Source organism: Procambarus clarkii, chromosome 11 (genome assembly GCF_040958095.1).
Source record: "Procambarus clarkii isolate CNS0578487 chromosome 11, FALCON_Pclarkii_2.0, whole genome shotgun sequence".
NCBI classification, from domain to species: Eukaryota; Metazoa; Arthropoda; class Malacostraca; order Decapoda; family Cambaridae; genus Procambarus; species Procambarus clarkii.
In genome coordinates this window covers 3,063,935-3,086,498 of record NC_091160.1, presented here as the reverse complement: position 1 = coordinate 3,086,498, position 22,564 = coordinate 3,063,935, and the positions used below count along the sequence as shown (strand labels likewise).

Genomic DNA, 22,564 nt, shown 5'->3' with positions numbered 1-22,564 from the left:
GGGCTGCTCCACTATCTCTGAGCACCACAACTGATCTACCAGTATGATCACTCGATACATACCCGCCTGAAGTGTGAGGGGAAAACAATCTGGGTTCTTCCTGCGTCGTCGTCGACTGGGTTCCTGCTGTTGGTATTACACAGCTCATCATCATCACCTCCCTACGTGCGCTGCCACCTCTTCTGCCTAGGCACCTAGCAGCTATGTGCCCTTTCTGCCCACAAGTCCAGCACACCATATTCCTCCTCGGGCTCCGGTGTTTCGGACTGCTAGGACTTGTTCTTCGGGGGCTACTTGGGGGCGTCTTCTTAGCACTTTGTGGGACGGGTCTTTCTTCTTCTTCATGAGGTCTGTCGAACCGGCGCTGGTAATTCCTTGGGACGTACTTAGCAGACGGCCTATGAGTCAGGATGTACTCTTCAGCCATGGTGGCTGCTGCACTCAAGGTCTCTACCTGCTGTTCCTCTAAGTACGTCTTCAGGTCTACAGACAAACAATCCTTGAAGTCCTCGAGCAGAATCAGCTGCTCGAGGTCTTCCTTGGTCTCCACCTTCCGAGAGGCACACCATTCTTGAAAAAGTCGCTCCTTGATGGTGGCGAATTCGGTGAAAGTGTGCTCTGAGGTCTTCTTCAGGTTTCTAAACTTTTGCCTATATGCCTCAGGTACCAATTGGTACGCCATGAGCACCACTTTCTTCACCATATCGTAATCGCCGGAGTCGTCAAGGGATAACGTAGAGTAGGCAATTTGGGCCTTCCCAGTCAAGACTGACTGTATCATGATGGCCCAATTCTCCCTTGGCCACTCCAAAGAGGCAGCGACTTTCTCGAAGGCTGCAAAGAACTTCGAGACTTCCCTCTCATTGAATTTGGGGACCATTTTGATATTTCTTACCGGATCGAAACTGCTTACTCCAGTTTGTCTCTGTCCAGCGCCTAATCGTAAAACTTCTAGTTCATGTTGTCTCTGTCTTTCTTTTTCTTCTCTTTCTCGTTCTTCTCTCTCTCTTTCTCGTTCTTCTCTCTCTCTTTCTCGTTCTTCTCTCTCTCTTTCTCGTTTCTCTTCTCTTTCTCTTTCTGCCTTCCGTTCTTCTAATTCTAAACGTCTCATCTCTAATTCTTTATCTTGTCTCTCTCGTTCCAATTCTAATTTCTTCCATTCAATTTCTCGATTAATTTCCAAGGCACGCATCTTGACAGTTAGGAAGCTGATATTAAGCTCACCTGCATCACTGTCAACGTCGCTGCCCTTATCTTCCTTTTCCGTGGAAGCTAGTTCCTCACCTTCCTTTGTACTAGGAGCCCCGCCTTCCTGTTTCTCTTCTGCCTTCAGGTGCCGGTGAACCTTGGACAAGATCTCCACACGGGAATCACTGGCACGGATCTTGATCTCCAGGTAGGCGCTCACTAGTACAAGCTCTGGTTTGCTCAGATATTTTAATCTGGCAAGACAGTCCACTCTGTTCAGAAAAGCCTGAACATCGTCCAGATCATCGATGGTAGCTTTGTCTGCCATTGTCACAGATGGAACACTTAGCACTTAACACACCGCTTACACGTTAGGACTTAACACACCAAGCACTGTTCTACGCCAATACTGCACTTTATCGCACCAAACACTGCACTTGCCAATATTGCACGTAATCACTTCGGGCACCACACTACCCAATATTGCACTGAGTCCAAGCGAACACTTCGCTCTACAATATTGCACTGAATCACTGAGCACCGCACTAGTCAATATTGCACTTAATCGCTTAATCACAGCGAGCACCGCACTGCACAATATCGCACTTAGTCACTCTTGAGCACCGCACAGGACGTATAACGTCACAACCGTCGCACACAGTGGGAATTATTTACAGGGATTACGCCACTTCACCACCCCTGTCAAACATACTTAACAAGGGGACGGATCCCGCTGGGGATGCCAATTATGTTACGGCCCTCTCGGGACGCAACGGGGTTCTCACTGATGTCGTTAGAGGAAGATATATATCCGACCCCAAGCCAGTAGAGGCTTTCAAGGGATGCGATCCGTGACGCAAGTAACTTAAAGGGAGTATGGAAAGAAAGCTAAGAACTTAATATTATAATTAGTACCATCACCATTTAAATATATAAAATAAAGGAGTACACAAGGGGGAGGGGTATTAACACTTTACAAAGGGGATCATGCACAATCTAGTCTTCTGCTGAAGACTCTTGATCAAGAAGCTAGGTGCTGAGTCCGCGGTGCTTTCTTCGTGGCCTCAAGACGTGTCTTCTGAGAATGCCGAGCCTACCCTGGCCACAGGTCAGCCAAAACACAGATCCACTGGGGGCACCGTCGTGGAGGCCGTCAACCACACGTCCAGCAGGTCTGCTGGCAGGTACTGAGCCACCAAGGCTGGTACGGCCACTCCACGAACGATAAAAGGGGTACGCCCTAGACAGGAGTCTCGTGTGATATCACACGTCACCCTCCTGTCTTCAATACCCCAGTGGACGATCGTCTCCAACAGTCGGTCCCGGGTAAATCCTTTCACTGCCACTCCACTGGCAGGCTAACACACCACAGTGTTCTTCCGGGGGGACGACGTCACAACAGCTGCAGCAAACTTCACAGTATGGAGACTGGCTGCCTCGGGTAGACTGACTCAACCTTCAAAACAGTGGTCCCAGGTCGGCTCTGTAAGCAGACACGTCATCAATAACCGGGACACTAATACATCTCACTTACGGGCTCGGGCGCAAACACCTGACGTATCCAGTCCATAGATGGCGCTGTCGTCGGAGCACCACCTCACCAGAGGTCAGGAGCGGCGGTGTTGAGTGCGGAACCAGACTGGAAACTGGTCCTCGAGGCCAGTACACGCTGTCCTCACCAGGTGTCGTCGACCGTTTGGCTGGGGGTTTCGGGAGCTGACCCACAGATGGCGTGATTGTCACTGCTCCAGGCTCGGACGCTGGATCCGGGTTCGTAACAACCCCCGACTGTCTGGATGACCCCCCGACTGTCTGGATGACCCCCGACTGTCTGGATGACTCCCGACTGTCTGGATGACACCCGACTGTCTGGATGACCCCCGACTGTCTGGACGACCCCCGACCTCCTGGATGACCCCGACTGTCTGCATGTTTCCACGACGGTCCGGACGACCCCCGACTGTGTGGACGAACCCCGACTGTCTGGATGACTCCCGACTGTCTGGATGACCCCCCGACTGTCTGGATGACTCCCGACTGTCTGGACGAACCCCGACTGTCTGGATGACTCCCGACTGTCTGGATGACTACCGACTGTCTGGATGACCCCCGACTGTCTGGATGACTCCCGACTGTCTGGACGACCCCCGACTGTCTGGATGACTCCCGACTGTCTGGATGACCCCCCGACTGTCTGCATGTTTCCACGACGGTCCGGACGACCCCCGACTGTCTGGACGAACCCCGACTGTCTGGATGACTCCCGACTGTCTGGACGAACCCCGACTGTCTGGATGACCCCCCGACTGTCTGGACGAACCCCGACTGTCTGGATGACTCCCGACTGTCTGGATGACTACCGTCTGTCTGGACGACCCCCGACTGTCTGGATGACTCCCGACTGTCTGGACGACCCCCGACTGTCTGGATGACTCCCGACTGTCTGGATGACCCCCCGACTGCCTGGATGACCCACTGACTATCTTGACGACCCCCGACTGTCTGGATGACCCCCGACTGTCTGGATGACTCCCGACTGTCTGGATGACCCACGACTGTCTGGATGTCCCCACGACCGTCTGGACGACCCTACGACTGTCTGGACGACCCCCGACTGTCTTGATGACTCCCGACTGTCTGGATAACCCCCGACTATCTGGATGACTCCCGACTGTCTGGATGACCCCCGACTATCTGGATGACTCCCGACTGTCTGGATGACCCACAACTGTCTGGATGTCCTCACGACCGTCTGGACGACCCTACGACTGTCTGGATGACCCCCGACTGTCTGGATGACTCCCGACTGTCTAGATGACCCACGACTGTCTGGATGTCCCCCCGACCGTCTGGACGACCCTACGACTGTATGGATGACCCCCGACTGTCTGGATGACCACCGACTGTTTGGATGACCCCCGACTGTCTGGATGACCCCCCGACTGTCTGGATGACCAAACGACCGTCTGGACGATCCTACGACTGTATGGATGACCCCCGACTGTTTGGATGACCCCCGACCGTCTGGACGATCCTACGACTGTCTGGATGACCCCCGATTGTCTGGATGACTCTCGACTGTCTCGATGACCCCCCGACTGTCTGGATGACCCCCGACTGTCTGGATGACCCCCCGACTGTCTGGATGACCCCCGACTGTCTGGATGACTCCCGACTTTCTGGATGACCCCCCGACTGTCTGGACGACCCCCGATCTCCTGGATCACCCCCGATTGTCTGCATGTTTCCACGACCGTCCGGACGACCCTACTATTGTCTGGATGACCCCGACTGTCTGGACGACCCCCGACAGTCTGGATGACTCCCGACTGTCTGGATGACCCCCCAACTGTCTGGATGATCCCCTGACTATCTTGACGACCCCCGACTGTCTGGATGACCCCCGACTGCCTGGACGACCCCCGACTGTCTGGATGAGTCCCGACTGTCTGGATGGCCCCCGACTATCTGGATGACTCCCGACTGTCTGGATGACCCACGACTGTCTGGATGTCCCCACGACCGTGTGGACGACCCTACGACTGTCTGGATGACCCCCGACTGTCTGGATGACCCCCAACTTTCTGGATGTCCCCACGACCGTCTGGACGACCATATGACTCTGGATGACCCCCGACTGTCTGGACGACCCCCGACTGTCTGAATGACTCCCGACTGTCTGGATGACCCCCCGACTGTCTGGATGACCCCCGACTGTCTGGATGACCCCCGACTGTCTGGATGACCCCGACTGTCTGGATGACCCTCCGTCTGTCTGGACGACCCCTGACTATCTTGACGACCCCCGACTGTCTGGATGACCCCCGACTGTCTGTATGAATCCCGACTGTCTGGATGTCCCACGACTGTCTGGATGTCCCCACGACCGTCTGGACGACCCTACGACTGTCTGGACGAACCCTGACTGTCTGGACGAACCCCGACTGTCTGGATGACTTCCGACTGTCTGGATGACCCCCGACTGTCTGTATGACTCCCGACTGTCTGGATGACCCACGACTTTTTGGATGTCCCCACGACCGTCTGGACGACCCTACGATTGTCTGGACGAACCCTGACTGTCTGGACGAACCCCGACTGTCTTGATGACTCCCGACTGTCTGGATGACCCACGACTGTCTGGACGACCATTTGACTGTCTGGATGACCCCCGAGTGTCTGGATGACCCCCGACTGTCTGCATGTCCCCACGACCGTCTGGACGACCATATGACTGTCTGGATGACCCACGTCTGTCTGGATGACCCCCGACTGTCTGCATGTCCCCACGACCGTCTGGACGAGTATATGACTGTCTGGATGACCCCCGACTGTCTGGACGACCCCCGACTGTCTGGATAACTCCCGACTGTCTGGATGACCCCCCAACTGTCTGGATGACCCCCGACTGTCTGGACGACCCCCGACTGTCTGGATGACCCCCCGACTGTCTGGACGACCCCCCGACTGTCTGGATGACCCTACGACTGTATGGATGACCCCCGACTTTCTGGATGACCCCCGACTGTCTGGATGACCCCCCGACTGTCTGGATGACCCCCGACTGTCTGGATGACTCCCGACTTTCTGGATGACCCCCCGACTGTCTGGACGACCCCCGATCTCCTGGATCACCCCCGATTGTCTGCATGTTTCCACGACCGTCCGGACGACCCTACTATTGTCTGGATGACCCCGACTGACTGGACGACCCCCGACTGTCTGGATGACTCCCGACTGTCTGGATGACCCCCCGACTGTCTGGACGACCCCCGACTGCCTGGACGACCCCCGACTGTCTGGATGAGTCCCGACTGTCTGGATGGCCCCCGACTATCTGGATGACTCCCGACTGTCTGGATGACCCACGACTGTCTGGATGTCCCCACGACCGTCTGGACGACCCTACGACTGTCTGGATGACCCCCGACTGTCTGGATGACCCCCGACTTTCTGGATGTCCCCACGACCGTCTGGACGACCATATGACTCTGGATGACCCCCGACTGTCTGGACGACCCCCGACTGTCTGAATGACTCCCGACTGTCTGGATGACCCCCCGACTGTCTGGATGACCCCCGACTGTCTGGATGACCCCCGACTGTCTGGATGACCCCGACTGTCTGGATGACCCTCCGTCTGTCTGGACGACCCCTGACTATCTTGACGACCCCCGACTGTCTGGATGACCCCCGACTGTCTGTATGAATCCCGACTGTCTGGATGTCCCACGACTGTCTGGATGTCCCCACGACCGTCTGGACGACCCTACGACTGTCTGGACGAACCCTGACTGTCTGGACGAACCCCGACTGTCTGGATGACTCCCGACTGTCTGGATGACCCCCGACTGTCTGTATGACTCCCGACTGTCTGGATGACCCACGACTGTTTGGATGTCCCCACGACCGTCTGGACGACCCTACGATTGTCTGGACGAACCCTGACTGTCTGGACGAACCCCGACTGTCTTGATGACTCCCGACTGTCTGGATGACCCACGACTGTCTGGACGACCATTTGACTGTCTGGATGACCCCCGAGTGTCTGGATGACCCCCGACTGTCTGCATGTCCCCACGACCGTCTGGACGACCATATGACTGTCTGGATGACCCACGTCTGTCTGGATGACCCCCGACTGTCTGCATGTCCCCACGACCGTCTGGACGACTATATGACTGTCTGGATGACCCCCCGACTGTCTGGACGACCCCCGACTGTCTGGATAACTCCCGACTGTCTGGATGACCCCCCAACTGTCTGGATGACCCCCGACTGTCTGGACGACCCCCGACTGTCTGGATGACCCCCCGACTGTCTGGACGACCCCCCGACTGTCTGGATGACCCTACGACTGTATGGATGACCCCCGACTTTCTGGATGACCCCCGACTGTCTGGATGACCCCCCGACTGTCTGGATGACCCCCGACTGTCTGGATGACTCCCGACTTTCTGGATGACCCCCCGACTGTCTGGACGACCCCCGATCTCCTGGATCACCCCCGATTGTCTGCATGTTTCCACGACCGTCCGGACGACCTTACTATTGTCTGGATGACCCCGACTGTCTGGACGACCCCCGACTGTCTGGATGACTCCCGACTGTCTGGATGACCCCCCGACTGTCTGGACGACCCCCGACTGCCTGGACGACCCCCGACTGTCTGGATGAGTCCCGACTGTCTGGATGGCCCCCGACTATCTGGATGACTCCCGACTGTCTGGATGACCCACGACTGTCTGGATGTCCCCACGACCGTCTGGACGACCCTACGACTGTCTGGATGACCCCCGACTGTCTGGATGACCCCCGACTTTCTGGATGTCCCCACGACCGTCTGGACGACCATATGACTCTGGATGACCCCCGACTGTCTGGACGACCCCCGACTGTCTGAATGACTCCCGACTGTCTGGATGACCCCCCGACTGTCTGGATGACCCCCGACTGTCTGGATGACCCCCGACTGTCTGGATGACCCCGACTGTCTGGATGACCCTCCGTCTGTCTGGACGACCCCTGACTATCTTGACGACCCCCGACTGTCTGGATGACCCCCGACTGTCTGTATGAATCCCGACTGTCTGGATGTCCCACGACTGTCTGGATGTCCCCACGACCGTCTGGACGACCCTACGACTGTCTGGACGAACCCTGACTGTCTGGACGAACCCCGACTGTCTGGATGACTCCCGACTGTCTGGATGACCCCCGACTGTCTGTATGACTCCCGACTGTCTGGATGACCCACGACTGTTTGGATGTCCCTACGACCGTCTGGACGACCCTACGATTGTCTGGACGAACCCTGACTGTCTGGACGAACCCCGACTGTCTTGATGACTCCCGACTGTCTGGATGACCCACGACTGTCTGGACGACCATTTGACTGTCTGGATGACCCCCGAGTGTCTGGATGACCCCCGACTGTCTGCATGTCCCCACGACCGTCTGGACGACCATATGACTGTCTGGATGACCCACGTCTGTCTGGATGACCCCCGACTGTCTGCATGTCCCCACGACCGTCTGGACGACTATATGACTGTCTGGATGACCCCCGACTGTCTGGACGACCCCCGACTGTCTGGATAACTCCCGACTGTCTGGATGACCCCCCGACTGTCTGGATGACCCCCGACTGTCTGGACGACCCCCGACTGTCTGGATGACCCCCCGACTGTCTGGACGACCCCCCGACTGTCTGGATGACCCTAGGACTGTATGGATGACCCCCGACTTTCTGGATGACCCCCGACTGTTTGGATGACCCCCGACTGTCTGCATGTCCCCACGACCGTCTGGACGACCCTACGACTGTCTGGATGACCCCCGACCGTCTGGACGACCCCTGACTGTCTGGATGACTCCCGACTGTCTGGATGACCCCCCGACTGTCTGGATGACCCCCGACTGTCTGCACGACCCCCAACTGTTTGGATGACTCCCGACTGTCTGGATGACCCCCGACTGTCTGGATGACCCCCGACTGTCTAGATGGCCCCCGACTGTCTGGATGACCCCCCTACTTTCTGGATGACCCCCCGACTGTCTGGATGACCCCCGACTGTCTGGATGACCCCCCGACTGTCTGGATGACCCCCGACTGTCTGGATCACCCCCGAATCTCTGGATGTCTCTACGAGCGTCTGGACCACACCGTTTTGTCTTCAGATGTAAAGTAGCTCGAACTATTATTTATCCAGACCTTTACCATCTGGCCCTGAAGGACCTGTCCACACCACTAATATTACTCCAGACCTCTACCATCTGGCCCTGAAGGACCCGTCCACAGCACTAATATTACTCCAGACCTCTACCATCTGGCCCTGAAGGACCCGTCCACAGCACTAATATTACTCCAGACCTCTACCATCTGGCCCTGAAGGACCCGTCCACAGCACTAATATTACTCCAGACCTCTACCATCTGGCCCTGAAGGACCCGTCCACAGCACTAATATTACTCCAGACCTCTACCATCTGACCCTGAATGACCCGTCCACAGCACTAATTTTACTCCAGACCTCTACTATCTGGCCCTGAAGGACCCGTCCACAGCACTAATATTACTCCAGACCTCTACTATCTGGCCCTGGAGGACCCGTCCACAACACTAATATTACTTCAAACCTCTACCATCTGGCCCTGAAGGACCTGTCACCACAGACCACATATTACTCAAGACCTCTACAATTATGTTACGACCCTGGGTTCTTAGTTGGAGACTAGAGGTCAAATTGAGTTCCAAATAGTCTTGTGAGAAGGATAGATTATTAACAATAACGTTTATACGCAGAGCTTCTCATACCTCGGTTCCGTCTACCTTGCCAGACGTAAGATGAATCTTGTTCTCACAGAGCATTTAGACTCTGAGCTTGTTGATTATTAAATATAATATTGAACTAGTTGTCAGCTATTCTTAGAACTGTTAAAGTAACTAGTAATGAATGTCGGTGAAAATTTGTAATGTTTATAGCTGTACGATCAGCTAGGCACCCTTCCCGGCAACATATTTAAGAGAGCGGAGGAGGCTGCTCTCCTCCTAACTGGTTCTGGCTGTTGTGGTGTTCACACTCTCTCTCTCGTAGTCTCTGTACTCCTCTTCCTTCTCTCTCTCCCCTTACCTTATCTTGATTCTCAGTTCTACAAGATAATTACATTATACTGTGTTACCGGGCTCTGGCAAAGTGTGTAATTAGTTCTTGTGTAGCCTAAGCTAGTGTTTATATCCCTAAGATTACTCTAGGTTATTTTAGTGAAACCATGTGTGATCAAGTTTTACCAGGCTACTTAGAGCCTTTAGTATTGTCCTTCTCCAAGTAGTCTTTACCCAAGTTGCAATTGTAAACCTTGCATCCTGTCTATGTGGTCCAAGGTGATTAACGTAAGGAAGAGTGGTAAAGGGATTTATTGTATTAATGTATATAAGGGGTTATTAGAGGGTTTAATAAATAAGCTAGATTTTGAGAAGTATCCATTCATCCTGTTGAAGTGGTGTAGATGATTTGCTAATAGTCTATAGACCTGTAATTTAAAACATAGAATCATTACTAGGAACCTTTTTCCTTGGGGCGGGCCTATCTATCCCACTATTCTAGATACATCTTGACTCTAGCTATTGGCCCTTCTCAGTACAACCACTGCCCCCATAACAAATTACTTGTTCAATTACAAAGTAAGATTACAATTACTCCGTATTGAAATCTGACAGTGAAATCACTTTCACTGTCGAGTTGACATGACCCCCAACCTGTCACCAAAACCTAATAAATAGGTTATATAAGAACTGCCATATAGAATCTGAACTATGAGACGTTCAGATCTTGAATTTCGGGTATGTAAAACTATTGCTGGAATATGAGGCAACAATATCGAGTCCTTATCTCATTAAACATATAACGAAGTTCGAGAATATTTAGAGGCAAGCCAACTCACTGGTCCCTGAACTGAGAGGTATGAGCGTCGAGGAGAGACTACGGGTGTTCAGCTGCACGCTACTCAAAGAGAGAAGAAACAGGAGAGACAATCCCCGCATAAGAATACTAAGAATAGAAAGGACAAACAAGGAGAGACTATTTAGCAAAGGTAGAACACGAACATGGACCATTGATGGATACTAACAAAATGAGCCACCTGTACCATGTGAGAAGTTACAGGAAAATATTCCTCCAGAGGGACATGATGAGGGAAGGGAGAGTAAAGGCAGCAGAAGTAAGGAGAACGTGCAGCGTGAGCGGAGTGAACCAAGGATTCCTGCCCCACAACTCAACAGCCCCATATGAGAGTGGGGAACTCCCAACCAGCACCCCAGCAACCCCAGAGGAGAGGACAATACCCCCATCTTCGACCCCATAGAAACCCCCCCTTACCCTGAACCCTCCCTGTCCCCATTCAAATGCTCATTCAAACCTCCCTCCCATCTCACACTATGCCATCCCTTTCACCCCCCTTCACCCCATACTCTTGCTGTATAGATATGAATGATTTACGAAGCTTCATTTGTCTCTGAAATTCTATCCTCAGTACTCTGTAAGTTCAATTATATCATTATTATCTCAGTAATAGTAGTTCTTGGACCACGAGAATCTTCTTGGGATTATTCGCATGATTTCATTTTGAACCTTCTCCAACTTGTTTAGTCTGCAAAACAGTACAGATATCAAGACATATGGGCAGCATAATAAATAAGAGATCTCACAGTATGCCATGTGATTACCATTGGAAATATAAAGTATGATTAATAATTGTGTACTGTATGGGTTTGTGAGCCCTTGAGGGACCTTATGTAGACTAGGGTAGAAATAGCCTAAGCTACTCTATCCTTTTTGAGATTTTCGTTTTCTCAATAAACTTACTTGAACTTGAATGAATGACTTAGACACTAAATTGAATAGCAACATTTACCAGTTTACTGATGATTAGAATATAGTGCAGGAAATCAATGTAGATTGTTTAAAAAATGAATGAGTTTGGATGTATATAAATAAGAGGTACCCCCGTATAGCCTAATATGCCTTCTACAGTTTCCTTTATTTTTCCTCATGCTAAGCTGTGTAAACTCACCATACCTCAAGGAGGAGTCCTAAGACAAGCCCTGTTAAATATAATATTGAAACAGAGAGTTCCAGTGAAACTCCTTCAGTACAACTCCAGTCATAATTGCACACGATATTCTGTTTCAGGTTAAACATGTTTTTAATGGAGTCAACAAATTTATTCGTAAATTGCTATATGTTTATACTTGAGTTAGTTTAAACAACATTTCTGAACATTGTTTAAATAAGAGAGAGTATGGTGATAACATAAGACGTGATCATTATAAACATATACTGTATTATCTAGATTTAGATTTAGAAGTTTAATTTAATAGTAATATAAAATTTGGAGAAACTTAGTACAATGCCTTAGTGGTTGAATTTAGGTGAAAGAAAGACCCAATACATGTGTAAGTGCTTTAATACCAAAATTTCGGATTTAGCCTATTTTCTTTATGAAGGTAATGTAAACAATGTTCTGCCTATGTCAGTCAGTATTAATATATTAGGTACATCTGCATTTGTGCAGCTACCCTAGACTATATGAAGGGGAGTACAGTATGACCAAAAGCTAGCTACGTGATGCAAAAAATCCCCATCACACAGGATGGATAGTCGTACAGAAGCACGTGATAAATAGTTTGCACTGGCGGACTCTGGGTTCGTTATGAGGATATCATCATCAACACAAGAGTGAATAAGGCAGCAGTGATACTAAAGGTCCCCATCTCGCAGGATGGTTAGTCATACAGGGCCATATGTTTAGTAGCCTGAACTGGCAAATTTTGGGTACACTGTGAGGATATCTTCAAGAACACGAGAGTGAATATAGTAATTGCAAAGCTCCAGGTACTTCATGCCAACTGGTCTGAAAGGTCTAATAACTGGGCATTCGGTGATGTAATGTGGGAGATCATGCCGCAGTTCCTGCTCACTGAGTTTGCACCTGGAGTGCTCAGGATTGGGAGATCTGTCACCTGCAGCCACCTGCCACAGGTAATGGTAACTCAACCTGATCCTGGCAACCACTGTGTCGCACAGTCTGGTGGACTGTGCGACACAGTGGTCCACAGTTTACCACCTTCATGAAGGAAGGTACATTCGGATGAATTCTATGATGAATTCTTTCATCCGAGAATTTAGTATTATAAAGCTTACATATGTATTAGGTCTTTCCTTCACTTTCCTATAACATTTATTACAGTTGCGGCTGCAGTGAGCAGATGTACAACCACAGAAATATCTTCTAGCTTCGAATTAGGGTGAAGAGATGCGTATTGACAGAACATATGCAACACAAAACTAGCATGATAAGAAGATAATTCGAAAAATACCTAATATATACTTATTATACTATGAAGGTGTATTTTGCACACCCTCAGTATTTCACATCAACAGATTTACGAGGTTGACTATCACTGAGCGCGACTCTTGTATCATAGCTATGACTTCAGTAGGATTTAAAATAATTGTCAATAAACCATCTCCTTGTGACTAATTCCTTAATAAAGGTCATAAGTAGGAAGATAAATGTCGGAAGTTTAATTGTTTAGATATGAACGAGAAAATTATAGAAAATATGCAAAGTATCTAAATATTTAGGATATTAAAATATGGAACATGGATCAAGCGTCGAACTATTACTCGGCGGGTCGGGAAACAAACTTTTTTGTTAAACATCTTGCCAAATTACCCTTTTTTATTAACAAGCTTAGGTATACACAGCAATGTGCTGTTACCCTATTATATATGAAAGATTATACATTGTAGATTAAAAACTAGCTATAAGTTCATCTAATATTCCCATCTCACAGGAAGGTTAATCATACACGGAATCAGGGGAGAAAATACCTACATCAGTACAAAAATAAATTAACTTTGACTAAATATTAACGTTATGATTTTTATAAGAGCTAAGCACTGATCATGGAAATATTATATTATATTTATTTTTACCAGTTTCTATCAAATTTCTCTCAAATAATGTCTTTTTAACAAGCTTAGGTATACACAACAATGTGCTTCTACCCTATTCTGTAGAAGCCCCTTTTGATCTACCACACAGTGTAGATAAAAAACCAGCTACACCCTCATCCAACATCCCCACCTCACAGGACAGCTAGTCATACATGGAATCAGGAGAGAGCATGAAAAGTAAGGTATCTATTAGCCTCCACTAGCAAAATCTGGGTACAGCACAAGAATATCTTCAACTTCATACACTTCTTAGTATATGAAATAATTACAAATATCAGAGTACCTCATACCATTTGGTCTGAAATCACTGATAACAGGGCAATCACAAATTAGTGTTGGAGAGTATGTCCCAACTCTTGTTCACATACTTTACAACTGGAATGTTCACCATTGGGGTATTCATTACTTGCAGCCACCTGCCATAAATATCGATATCCCAAATTACCCGGAAGAGTGACGTATCTGCAAAAAGTACCAATCGGCAACTAGGTTGCTCACCTATATATACTCCAGAGGGTCGCTGAAATTAGATATTAGGTTGCAGGCCCTGGCAGCAGGAATGACCTTGGAATCTGGGGGGTGTTCCAACACAGGCCTTACACCCCAGAACCCCTAAGATGCTTTAGATGTCAGAGATTTGGGCATCACAAAGATGGCTGCCAACGCCCAGTGAGGTGCGGAGTCTGCAGCCAGCCCCATGATACAAAAACATGTATTGATAAATTCAAGGCAAACCACCCTGTTCAGGCAAAATGCCCAAATTGTTCCAAGGCACATCATGCCTGGAACTTGAAATGCCCTGAAAGGCTCAAAAGGCTTCAAACGAACCCCACCGCGCCAACAGCGGAGCCGAGACCCCCACCAAAACGAATACCAGCTCCCATGCCCACTAAAACCGCGTGGGGTCTACCCATTCAGGAAGAGGGGGCACACGGCCCTTCACCATCGGCCATGGTGAAGGGTGTGAAGACAGTACAGGACAAAAAGAAAGATGGAGGACACAAGACTCATGTTCAAAGCAGTCGGCCTCCCATTTCATCCAGCAAGCACACTGGGGCCAATAGGAGTAGCAATTCCAGTGCCAAAGTTACCACCGAGAACGGTCTAAAAGCCACTAGGCCCTCAACCTGCACAACATTAAATAGTGCTCCCACTGAACTGAACGCTCTCTGGCCAATGCTCAAAACTTTGGTCACTGAGTTAATCGAAAGTCTGCTGTCTTCACATGGAATCAAGCAAACCACAGAGACTCGGAAGACAATTGAGCACAAACTCAAAAAATTCGAAGATGTAATATCCACACCGTCAAGACAGCAGGACAAGAGTCACCCCCATAAAAAGCAGATAGAGTCCAGGTCGTCGGAAAGCGACATTGATGGGGCAATTTCAGGACCACTAAGAACCTATACCCCAATTGCAACTTCCATGGCGTGTTCATCAGACTCCATGGATACCACGGAATTATCAGCACATTCCAAGAACCTAGAATTCAAAAGATCCTGCAATGGAATGCGCAAGGACTGCGCACTAAATTGCAACACTTGCAAAGCATAGCAGCAACCAAAGGCATAGACATCCTGATACTACAGGAGAGCTTGCTTCGAGCCGGATTAGAACCTAAAATCTCAGGCTATCGAGGCTTCTTCCTTCCATGGATCAATGGGCAATCCAGGGGATGTGCAATCTATGTAAAATGTGACCTGATCTCCAAATCCATAACCAGCCCACCCAATTGTGGAGCAGGGACAGAGGTAATGGGAGTCACCATTGAGCTAAGACACGACAAACTTGAAGTGTTCAATGTGTACAGGTCTCCACAAGCCGAAATGTATCTCTCTGTGTTATCTGGACACGCGACAACAACAAACACAATCATTTGTGGAGATTTTAATGCCCATCATCGATTGGCACTGGGCTCGAACAAAACAAATGAAGCTGGCATACACATTACACATCTACTGGACCAGCTTCCAGAAATACAAATCCTAAACAAGAATGAACCTACCCACATCCAAGGAGGCAGATTAGACCTAACCTTCGTTTCAGCCTCCCTAAGAGATGCAGCAACATGGTCAGTTGAGCCCACACTCACAAGCGACCACTATGGGGTCCAAATTGATCTTCAGTTAGACCTACCCACCCAACCACCGCCTCCATCTGAAGCCTGGAACTTTGCTTTAGCAAACTGGGACCGATTTCAAAACCTCATTTCAGAGTGGCAAAGAAACTATGATCTTCCCGAAGACATTAATCAGGCAGAACAAGAATTTGTCAAAGCGATTCAAAGTGCAGCCAACCACTGAATCCCACTGAAAAAACAGTCCACCGGACACCATAAAGATCATTGGTACTATTGCGAACGTGTCAAAGAACTCAACCATAGACTCAATAGAACAAGAAAGCTATACAAAAAGCAGCCAAGTGACCGCAACAGGATCTTACTTTGTGAGGTCAAGGAACATGTACATCGAGAGACCAGACAAATAAAAGAACAAAAGTGGCTAGAATGGTGTTCACACCTGAATGAACACACCTCTCTCGGGGAGATGTGGCAGCAAATTCACCGGGCCAAAGGGAATAAAACACCTAAAGCTCCACACCCCAAAGATCCTCAACAGGAAGCCGAAGTACTGGCAACCAGGTTTGCAGAGAGAGCAGCCAGCAATCAACTTCCACCAGATGTATTAGCAGTACAGACCGGACTAGAGGAAGAATGGTGGCACAGAATCCTTACAGCATGTGTAGAAGTCTCTGACACTAATGCCCCCTTCACACTTGATGAGCTCAATCGGGCTAAGAAAAACTCCAAGGATACATCCCCTGGAGCCGACAAAATAACCTATAAAATGATTAGAAACCTCGGCCCAGAGGGAGACGCTGCATACCTAAGGTTAATTAATTTAGCCTGGACTTCTCAAACTAGACCTTCTGCTTGGAATAGAGCAGACATAGTGCCGATCCCAAAACCCAAAGATCCAGCTAATCCCAGGCCCATCTCTCTCCAAAGCTGTGCAGCCAAGACGGCTGACAGAATGGCACTCAACAGACTGGAGTGGAAAATGCCTAAACTGCACCATGATATGTATGCCTATAGAAGAGGGGTTGGCACAGTGGAATGTATTACAACTCTGTTAGCCCACTTGAATGACAGACCAGGAATGCTGATATTCCTGGACCTCGAAAAAGCCTTTGAACTGGCTAGCGCCCCAGCTATTCTCTGCTGCCTCATTGACAAAGAGGTCAGAGGCAACCTGCTCTCCTGGACCAAAAACTGTCTCATAAACAGAGAAGCAAGAGTAAAACTTCATGGCACAGTCTCTGAGTACAAAAGACATGAAAATGGTACACCGCAAGGAGGTATTCTTAGCCCTCTTCTCTTCAACTGTTTAATGGAAAGAATAATGAGGTTGAAACTCCCACATCACTGCAGGCTGCTAAACTACGCGGCCAACTTTGTCATCATCATAAAAGGAAGGGATGCGGCGCGCCTTGCACCCAGATGCTTAGACTGCATCAGTAAAGAGGCAAAACAGATTGGGATCAAACTCAACCCCTCAAAGTCAAAGGCCATGGCCATAAAAATATCGAAGCTCAACATCCAACTCACAGTACAGGGTCAACCAATAGAATGGGTCGACACCTATCAGTATCTAGGAATCATCCTGGACACACACATGAATTTTAATGCTGAGGTCACATACTTGAGAGAGCGAACTGCGGCCCGGACGGCAATCCTCAGGTCGCTAACCTCCCTTTCTGGAGGAGCCAATCTGCAAGTCCTTCGCACATACTATATACAGGCAGTCAGATCAGTGATCGATTATGCCGCACCTGCACTCACAAATCTATCACACCAACAGTGGAAAAAGCTTGAAGTTGCCCAAAACAATGCTATGAGAGCTGCACTGGGAGCCCCCATGTGGACCAGGCTTGAAACTCTTAGACTGGAGACGGGTTTGCCCTCTCTACAAGAAAGAATATCACAAAGGACAGCTACAATTATCAGTAAGATAATTATTTCTTCTGATCCAATCCCAGTACGGCAGGCTTTGGTGGTTGGACTAGGCCAAAACAATGGAAACTCTTGGGTTGCAAGAGCAGGAAAAGTCCTAAACAGACTACATTTAAAAAACATGATTTTTGATAGAGAGGGTGATCATCCACACCCAAATTACACTCCTTCCGCGCCGTGGGAAGAGCCTACTTTCAAAATAGTAATAGAAAGTCTCCCAATGAAAAAGGCTGCCTATGATCCGACAATCCTAAGGCGCATAATAGAAGAGCAAATGTATAGCATAGCAGTAGCAGGAGCCACCCACATTTTCACAGACGGATCGGTGGACACAGAAAATGAGAGTGCTGGCGCTGCTCTTTGCACGACCAGCGTTCAGGCATATTGGAGACTGGGAGGACTAGTATCATCAACCCAAACTGAGCTGTTCGCCATACAACAGGCATTCGCATATGTGATTGCACAAAACACTCAAAATGCAATCATACACACAGACTCAAAAGCTGCACTTCAAATACTAGGACAAAAACAGTGGAAAGATAATGTGGAAATAATTACCACCATTTTGTATCAAGGAGCAGTCGCTAAAGGCAAAGGCCTCAACATAACTTTAAACTGGATCCCATCCCATATTGGAATCCCATTAAATGAAAAAGCTGATGAAATTGCTAAATTGGCAACTCGTCATCCAGTGATACATAAAACAATTCAACCCAGCCTAGAGAACATAAAAAACATCATCACCAAAAAACTCTCACATCTCAACAAAGCCTACCTACACCAGAGAATAGCTGAAGGTTCGCCATCTGCAACATGGTATCTTCAGGCAACCAAATTAGAAAGGTTAAATATCCCAAAAGGAATCCACAGGGAAATAGCAGTTAGGCTATATAGACTACGTCTAGGTTACAGATGCAATTGGGAGATTGGTGAACCCCGACAGAGAGAGTGCATCTTCTGCCAAACTGTCACAGAAAAGCCATTACTTCACTATCTTCTGGAATGTGAAGCAATCAGTGACCTTAGAAGAGCTTTAAGAGTTCCTGAATCATGTAGTGGCCACCTTGAAGCCATCAAAACAGCCACTCTCCTGGTCAACAAAGGTGTCCAGCAGCTGGACACCCTCATAAAGACTGTGAAGCAGTATCCTCCCCCACGATAACAGATTGATGGTTAAATGCAACCTCAGAACACTGGAAAAAAAAAATTGTACCACTTACGGGCTATTCATGCCCGTGCCACCTCTTGGGTGGCTTAATCTTTATCAATCAATCATCGGCAGCAGGAAGGCGAGACCCTCGGAGCTGCTTGGCTTGCTCCACATTACATCCACAGGAATTTACGACGTGTTAATTTTGTCTGGAAATTTATTTTGCTAATAATTTTTAAGCTACAATTTGAGAGATCTGGAAGTCTCGCTGGCAGCAACAAATATGGATGCCGGACACAATGTAAGTTTACTAATGTCTGGCGAGAACCCGACGCCAATGTCCCGGGAACTGGACATTCTGCAGAAGGACCTGGACACCCTCTTCCTCATTGTGTTCGGCATCCTCATATTCAGTAAGTACCAAAATCTGTGTTTTCTCTCTTTTTTCAAGTATTTAAACATATATATGGCACCTATTTCACATTTTGTATATTAATAAAATAGTTGTATTTTATATAGTTGTATATAGACGTACAATAATCTGTGTTAGATTTTGTTTTATTATGCTTAGAATAATGTATTTGGAATGCAATTTGTACTTTTGACTAACATTTGTTTATATTTCAGTCTTGCAGACCGGGTTCGCATTCCTTGAGGCAGGCTCCGTAAGGTCCAAGAACACCACCAACATCCTTCTCAAGAACATGCTCGATGTCTGTAAGTTATCAAACACCTTCGTTATTTGTTATCGTATCTGGCTTATGTCTGGTGAACCAGCACATGATTTTTTTATTCCTATCTCATAGCTAAAGTAAGCTCTCAATGTATATAACTTTGCCGACTCTTGTATTCCTGTAATTTCCTGCTTTTGCTTTTTCATCTGCTGGTGTTATATACTAAATTGTTCTCTGTATTTAATTAACCGACTTCCTCCCACCAAGCCTCACGTAGTAATAATGATATGAATTCCACAATCGTCCCCACCCTGTACTAACCATCTGCCCTGTTACTCTCCCCAGTCATTGGTGGCATAGCGTACTGGCTGGTGGGGTTCCCGCTGGCGTTTGGAGGCGGGAACAGCTTCTCTGGTACAGAGTACTGGGCGTCGTACGGGCTGTCAGACGAGCACCTGGCCTTCTGGTTCTTCCAGTTCGTCATCGCCACCACAGCCTCCACCATCATCTCGGGGTCGATGGCTGAGCGGTGTGCCTTCAATGCTTATCTCATCTACACGACCGTGCTGTCAGGTGGGTGTGAAGCCTCTTTCTCTCTGTAAAGTATGTTTCAAATTTAGCAGGATACTTTACACTATTTTGTGGTCAATGAATAAATAACTTTACTCACTGGCTTTATTTATATAATTTAGATAATATTTGAGAGGAACTTTAACAGAGCAATCTTGAGAGAAAGACAATTTGTTAGACAATAATAGCCTAACACTGATCATTATAATTAAACTTTATGTGTTTCTCAATAAATTTAAAAGGCAATGCAAACAATAATACATTTCCCACGGAATTAATAGATACATTATAAAATACAGCAGTGTTGGTACAGCTGTAGTGTGCCGTGTTTTAATCATGTTTGTGTGTTGTAACAGCTCAGTTATGATAATATTTGTGTTTGTACAGCTGCGGTGTACCCGGTGGTGTCACACTGGACCTGGTCAGACGTTGGCTGGCTCAAGACTCAACACTACCAGGACTTCGGTGGCCCTGGCGTCGTCCACCTCACAGGGGGCGTGGCAGCTCTTGTTGGGGCTGTAATTCTTGGGCCCAGAATTGGTCGCTTCGGACCCAAGGGCAAGGAGATACGTGGACACTCTGTGCCGGTATGTTCATAGAACAGTGGTAATATATTATTATCTGAAGTCATGAAGCAAGATATAAATATTTGTGGATTATCATGTTTAATACAAATATTACACGTCAAGGTGGAGGTGTAAAGTTGTGTTTGAACTTCCAGCTGGCAGCTTTGGGAGGCTTCATCCTGCTCTTCGGGTTCCTGGCCTTCAACGGAGGGTCCCAAGCGTCCATCAGCCACGAGGGTGATGCTGTAGCCATTGCCAAGGCTGTCTTTAACACTGTGATCTCGGCGTCTTCAGGAGGCATCGCTGTGCTCTTGGTGTACCGTTCTGTGCTGTGTGGGAGGGAGTCCACCTGGTCCTTCCTAATGGCTCTAAATGGTTCTCTCGCTGGCATGGTATGTACCGCTCTGCGCTGTGTGGCCGGGAGTCCATTAGTGCTAGTATGATGGACTCTGCTCGCTGTAAATTTTCATTGACAGACGTTTGATTTAAACTTAACTTAGTATTATGATAACATAACAAATTTCTTATCAAAATGGTGTTACTTGCAATATGTCTGAGTTTGTTTATCCAATGCTTAAGGACATGTTTCCATGACAGGTGTCAATCAGTGCCGGGTGCAACGTTGTAAGGCCGTGGAGTGCCAGTGTCATTGGTACAGTGGGTGGATCAGTGTTCCTCGCCATCCACACCCTTCTGCCCAAGTTGAAGGGTACGTCACTGCTTCTCTCACCGCTCAGTTTTCTTAACTTTGTCTCAAGAAGGCAACAAGTAGCCAGTTTTATCTAACTTGAGTTTGAAATATTTTAACTTTAACGTTATGTTCTGTAGATGGCATATACTTAAATAATAATATTTATAAAATTTTTTATTATTGGGAAGCGTACGTGCATATTGGGACTGTTGAGGTTGTGGATGTAAAGTTAATAAATATTTCTTCCACAGTTGACGACCCACTTGATGCTGTGGCTGTACACATGGGAGGTGGGTTGTGGGGGCTGGTTGCTGTAGCCCTCTTCCAGGATGGTGGCATTGTGTACGGGGGCAGCGCGGAGGTCCTCGCCTGGAACATAGTGGGGGCGCTGGCCATAGTGGCCTGGTCTGGTGGTCTCTGTTTAGTTATGTTTGGTTCCCTCAGGCTGCTCGGCCTCTTGAGGGTGCCTCCAGAAATGGAAATTGCAGGCAAGTGAAGATAATACATAAAGTTTTCACTTTTGTATTATATAATTGATAATTGTTATATTTTTAGTGTTATGAACGCATTCATTATACATTGTATATGTTCTATATCTCTAACAATATCTATACGCCAGGAATGGACATCTTGAAGCACGGGGAGCCAGCCTACCCAGCTGACGCTTGGCTGGAGAGCCAGTACGATGGATCCGTAAACACTCAGGAGAACAAGAGGAATTCAAGTAAGTTGTCAACTAAGTTGCTTTTAAAGTTTTGTGTGTGATGTTTATTTATTTGATATTAATGAAATGCATCATAGAAATTCATACAGTTTTGTTATCAACATTTTCCACTATTCATATAATCCATTATTTTCCAGATCTTCCACCCAACATGTCTGCCCCAGAAGAATTTGGTTTGACTAATTCCCAGGACCCAGCTCCAGTCCCTGGACACCTTGTATACTGGAGTCGTGCAGGACCAGTCCCATCCCACCTCTCGCCCGTCGTGTCCCTCAACAACCACGAAGCTAACCACTTGAACTCCAACAATAGTGTCTCTGAAGCTGGCTTCACAGTCCGACTGGGAGACCATGATCTGCGAGTCCTCGTTGAACCCAGAGATCAACGTGGTCAAGACCCTCATTGTTACACCAATGAGGCTTTTGACGAAACCACAAAGCTTTAAGATTATCTTTTATTTGTCATTACT

The 22,564-nt window shown here is 48.2% G+C and overlaps 1 protein-coding gene across 1 annotated transcript; it reads left to right on the top strand.

Moving 5' to 3' along the window:
* Nucleotides 1–8,750: 8,750 nt before the first annotated feature.
* Nucleotides 8,751–22,540, top strand: LOC138363504 (putative ammonium transporter 1). The gene is made up of 10 exons (XM_069322857.1): nucleotides 8,751–8,875; nucleotides 19,111–19,283; nucleotides 19,498–19,587; nucleotides 19,890–20,117; nucleotides 20,502–20,701; nucleotides 20,836–21,072; nucleotides 21,278–21,389; nucleotides 21,623–21,859; nucleotides 21,991–22,095; nucleotides 22,233–22,540. The coding sequence occupies exons 1-10, from the start codon at nucleotides 8,751–8,753 to the stop codon at nucleotides 22,538–22,540; spliced, it is 1,815 nt and encodes a 604-aa protein (XP_069178958.1).
* The last annotated feature ends 24 nt before the right edge of the window (nucleotides 22,541–22,564 follow it).

Bases quoted from the DNA above. Each gene is read 5' to 3' on its own strand.
- LOC138363504 (XM_069322857.1), top strand. From the start codon at position 8,751: ATGACCCCCGACTGTCTGGATGACCCCCCGACTGTCTGGATGACCCCC. The intron at 20,118-20,501 runs GTGGGTGTGAAG...GTGTTTGTACAG, and splicing joins CTACACGACCGTGCTGTCAG to CTGCGGTGTACCCGGTGGTG. The intron at 21,860-21,990 runs GCAAGTGAAGAT...TCTATACGCCAG, and splicing joins TCCAGAAATGGAAATTGCAG to GAATGGACATCTTGAAGCAC.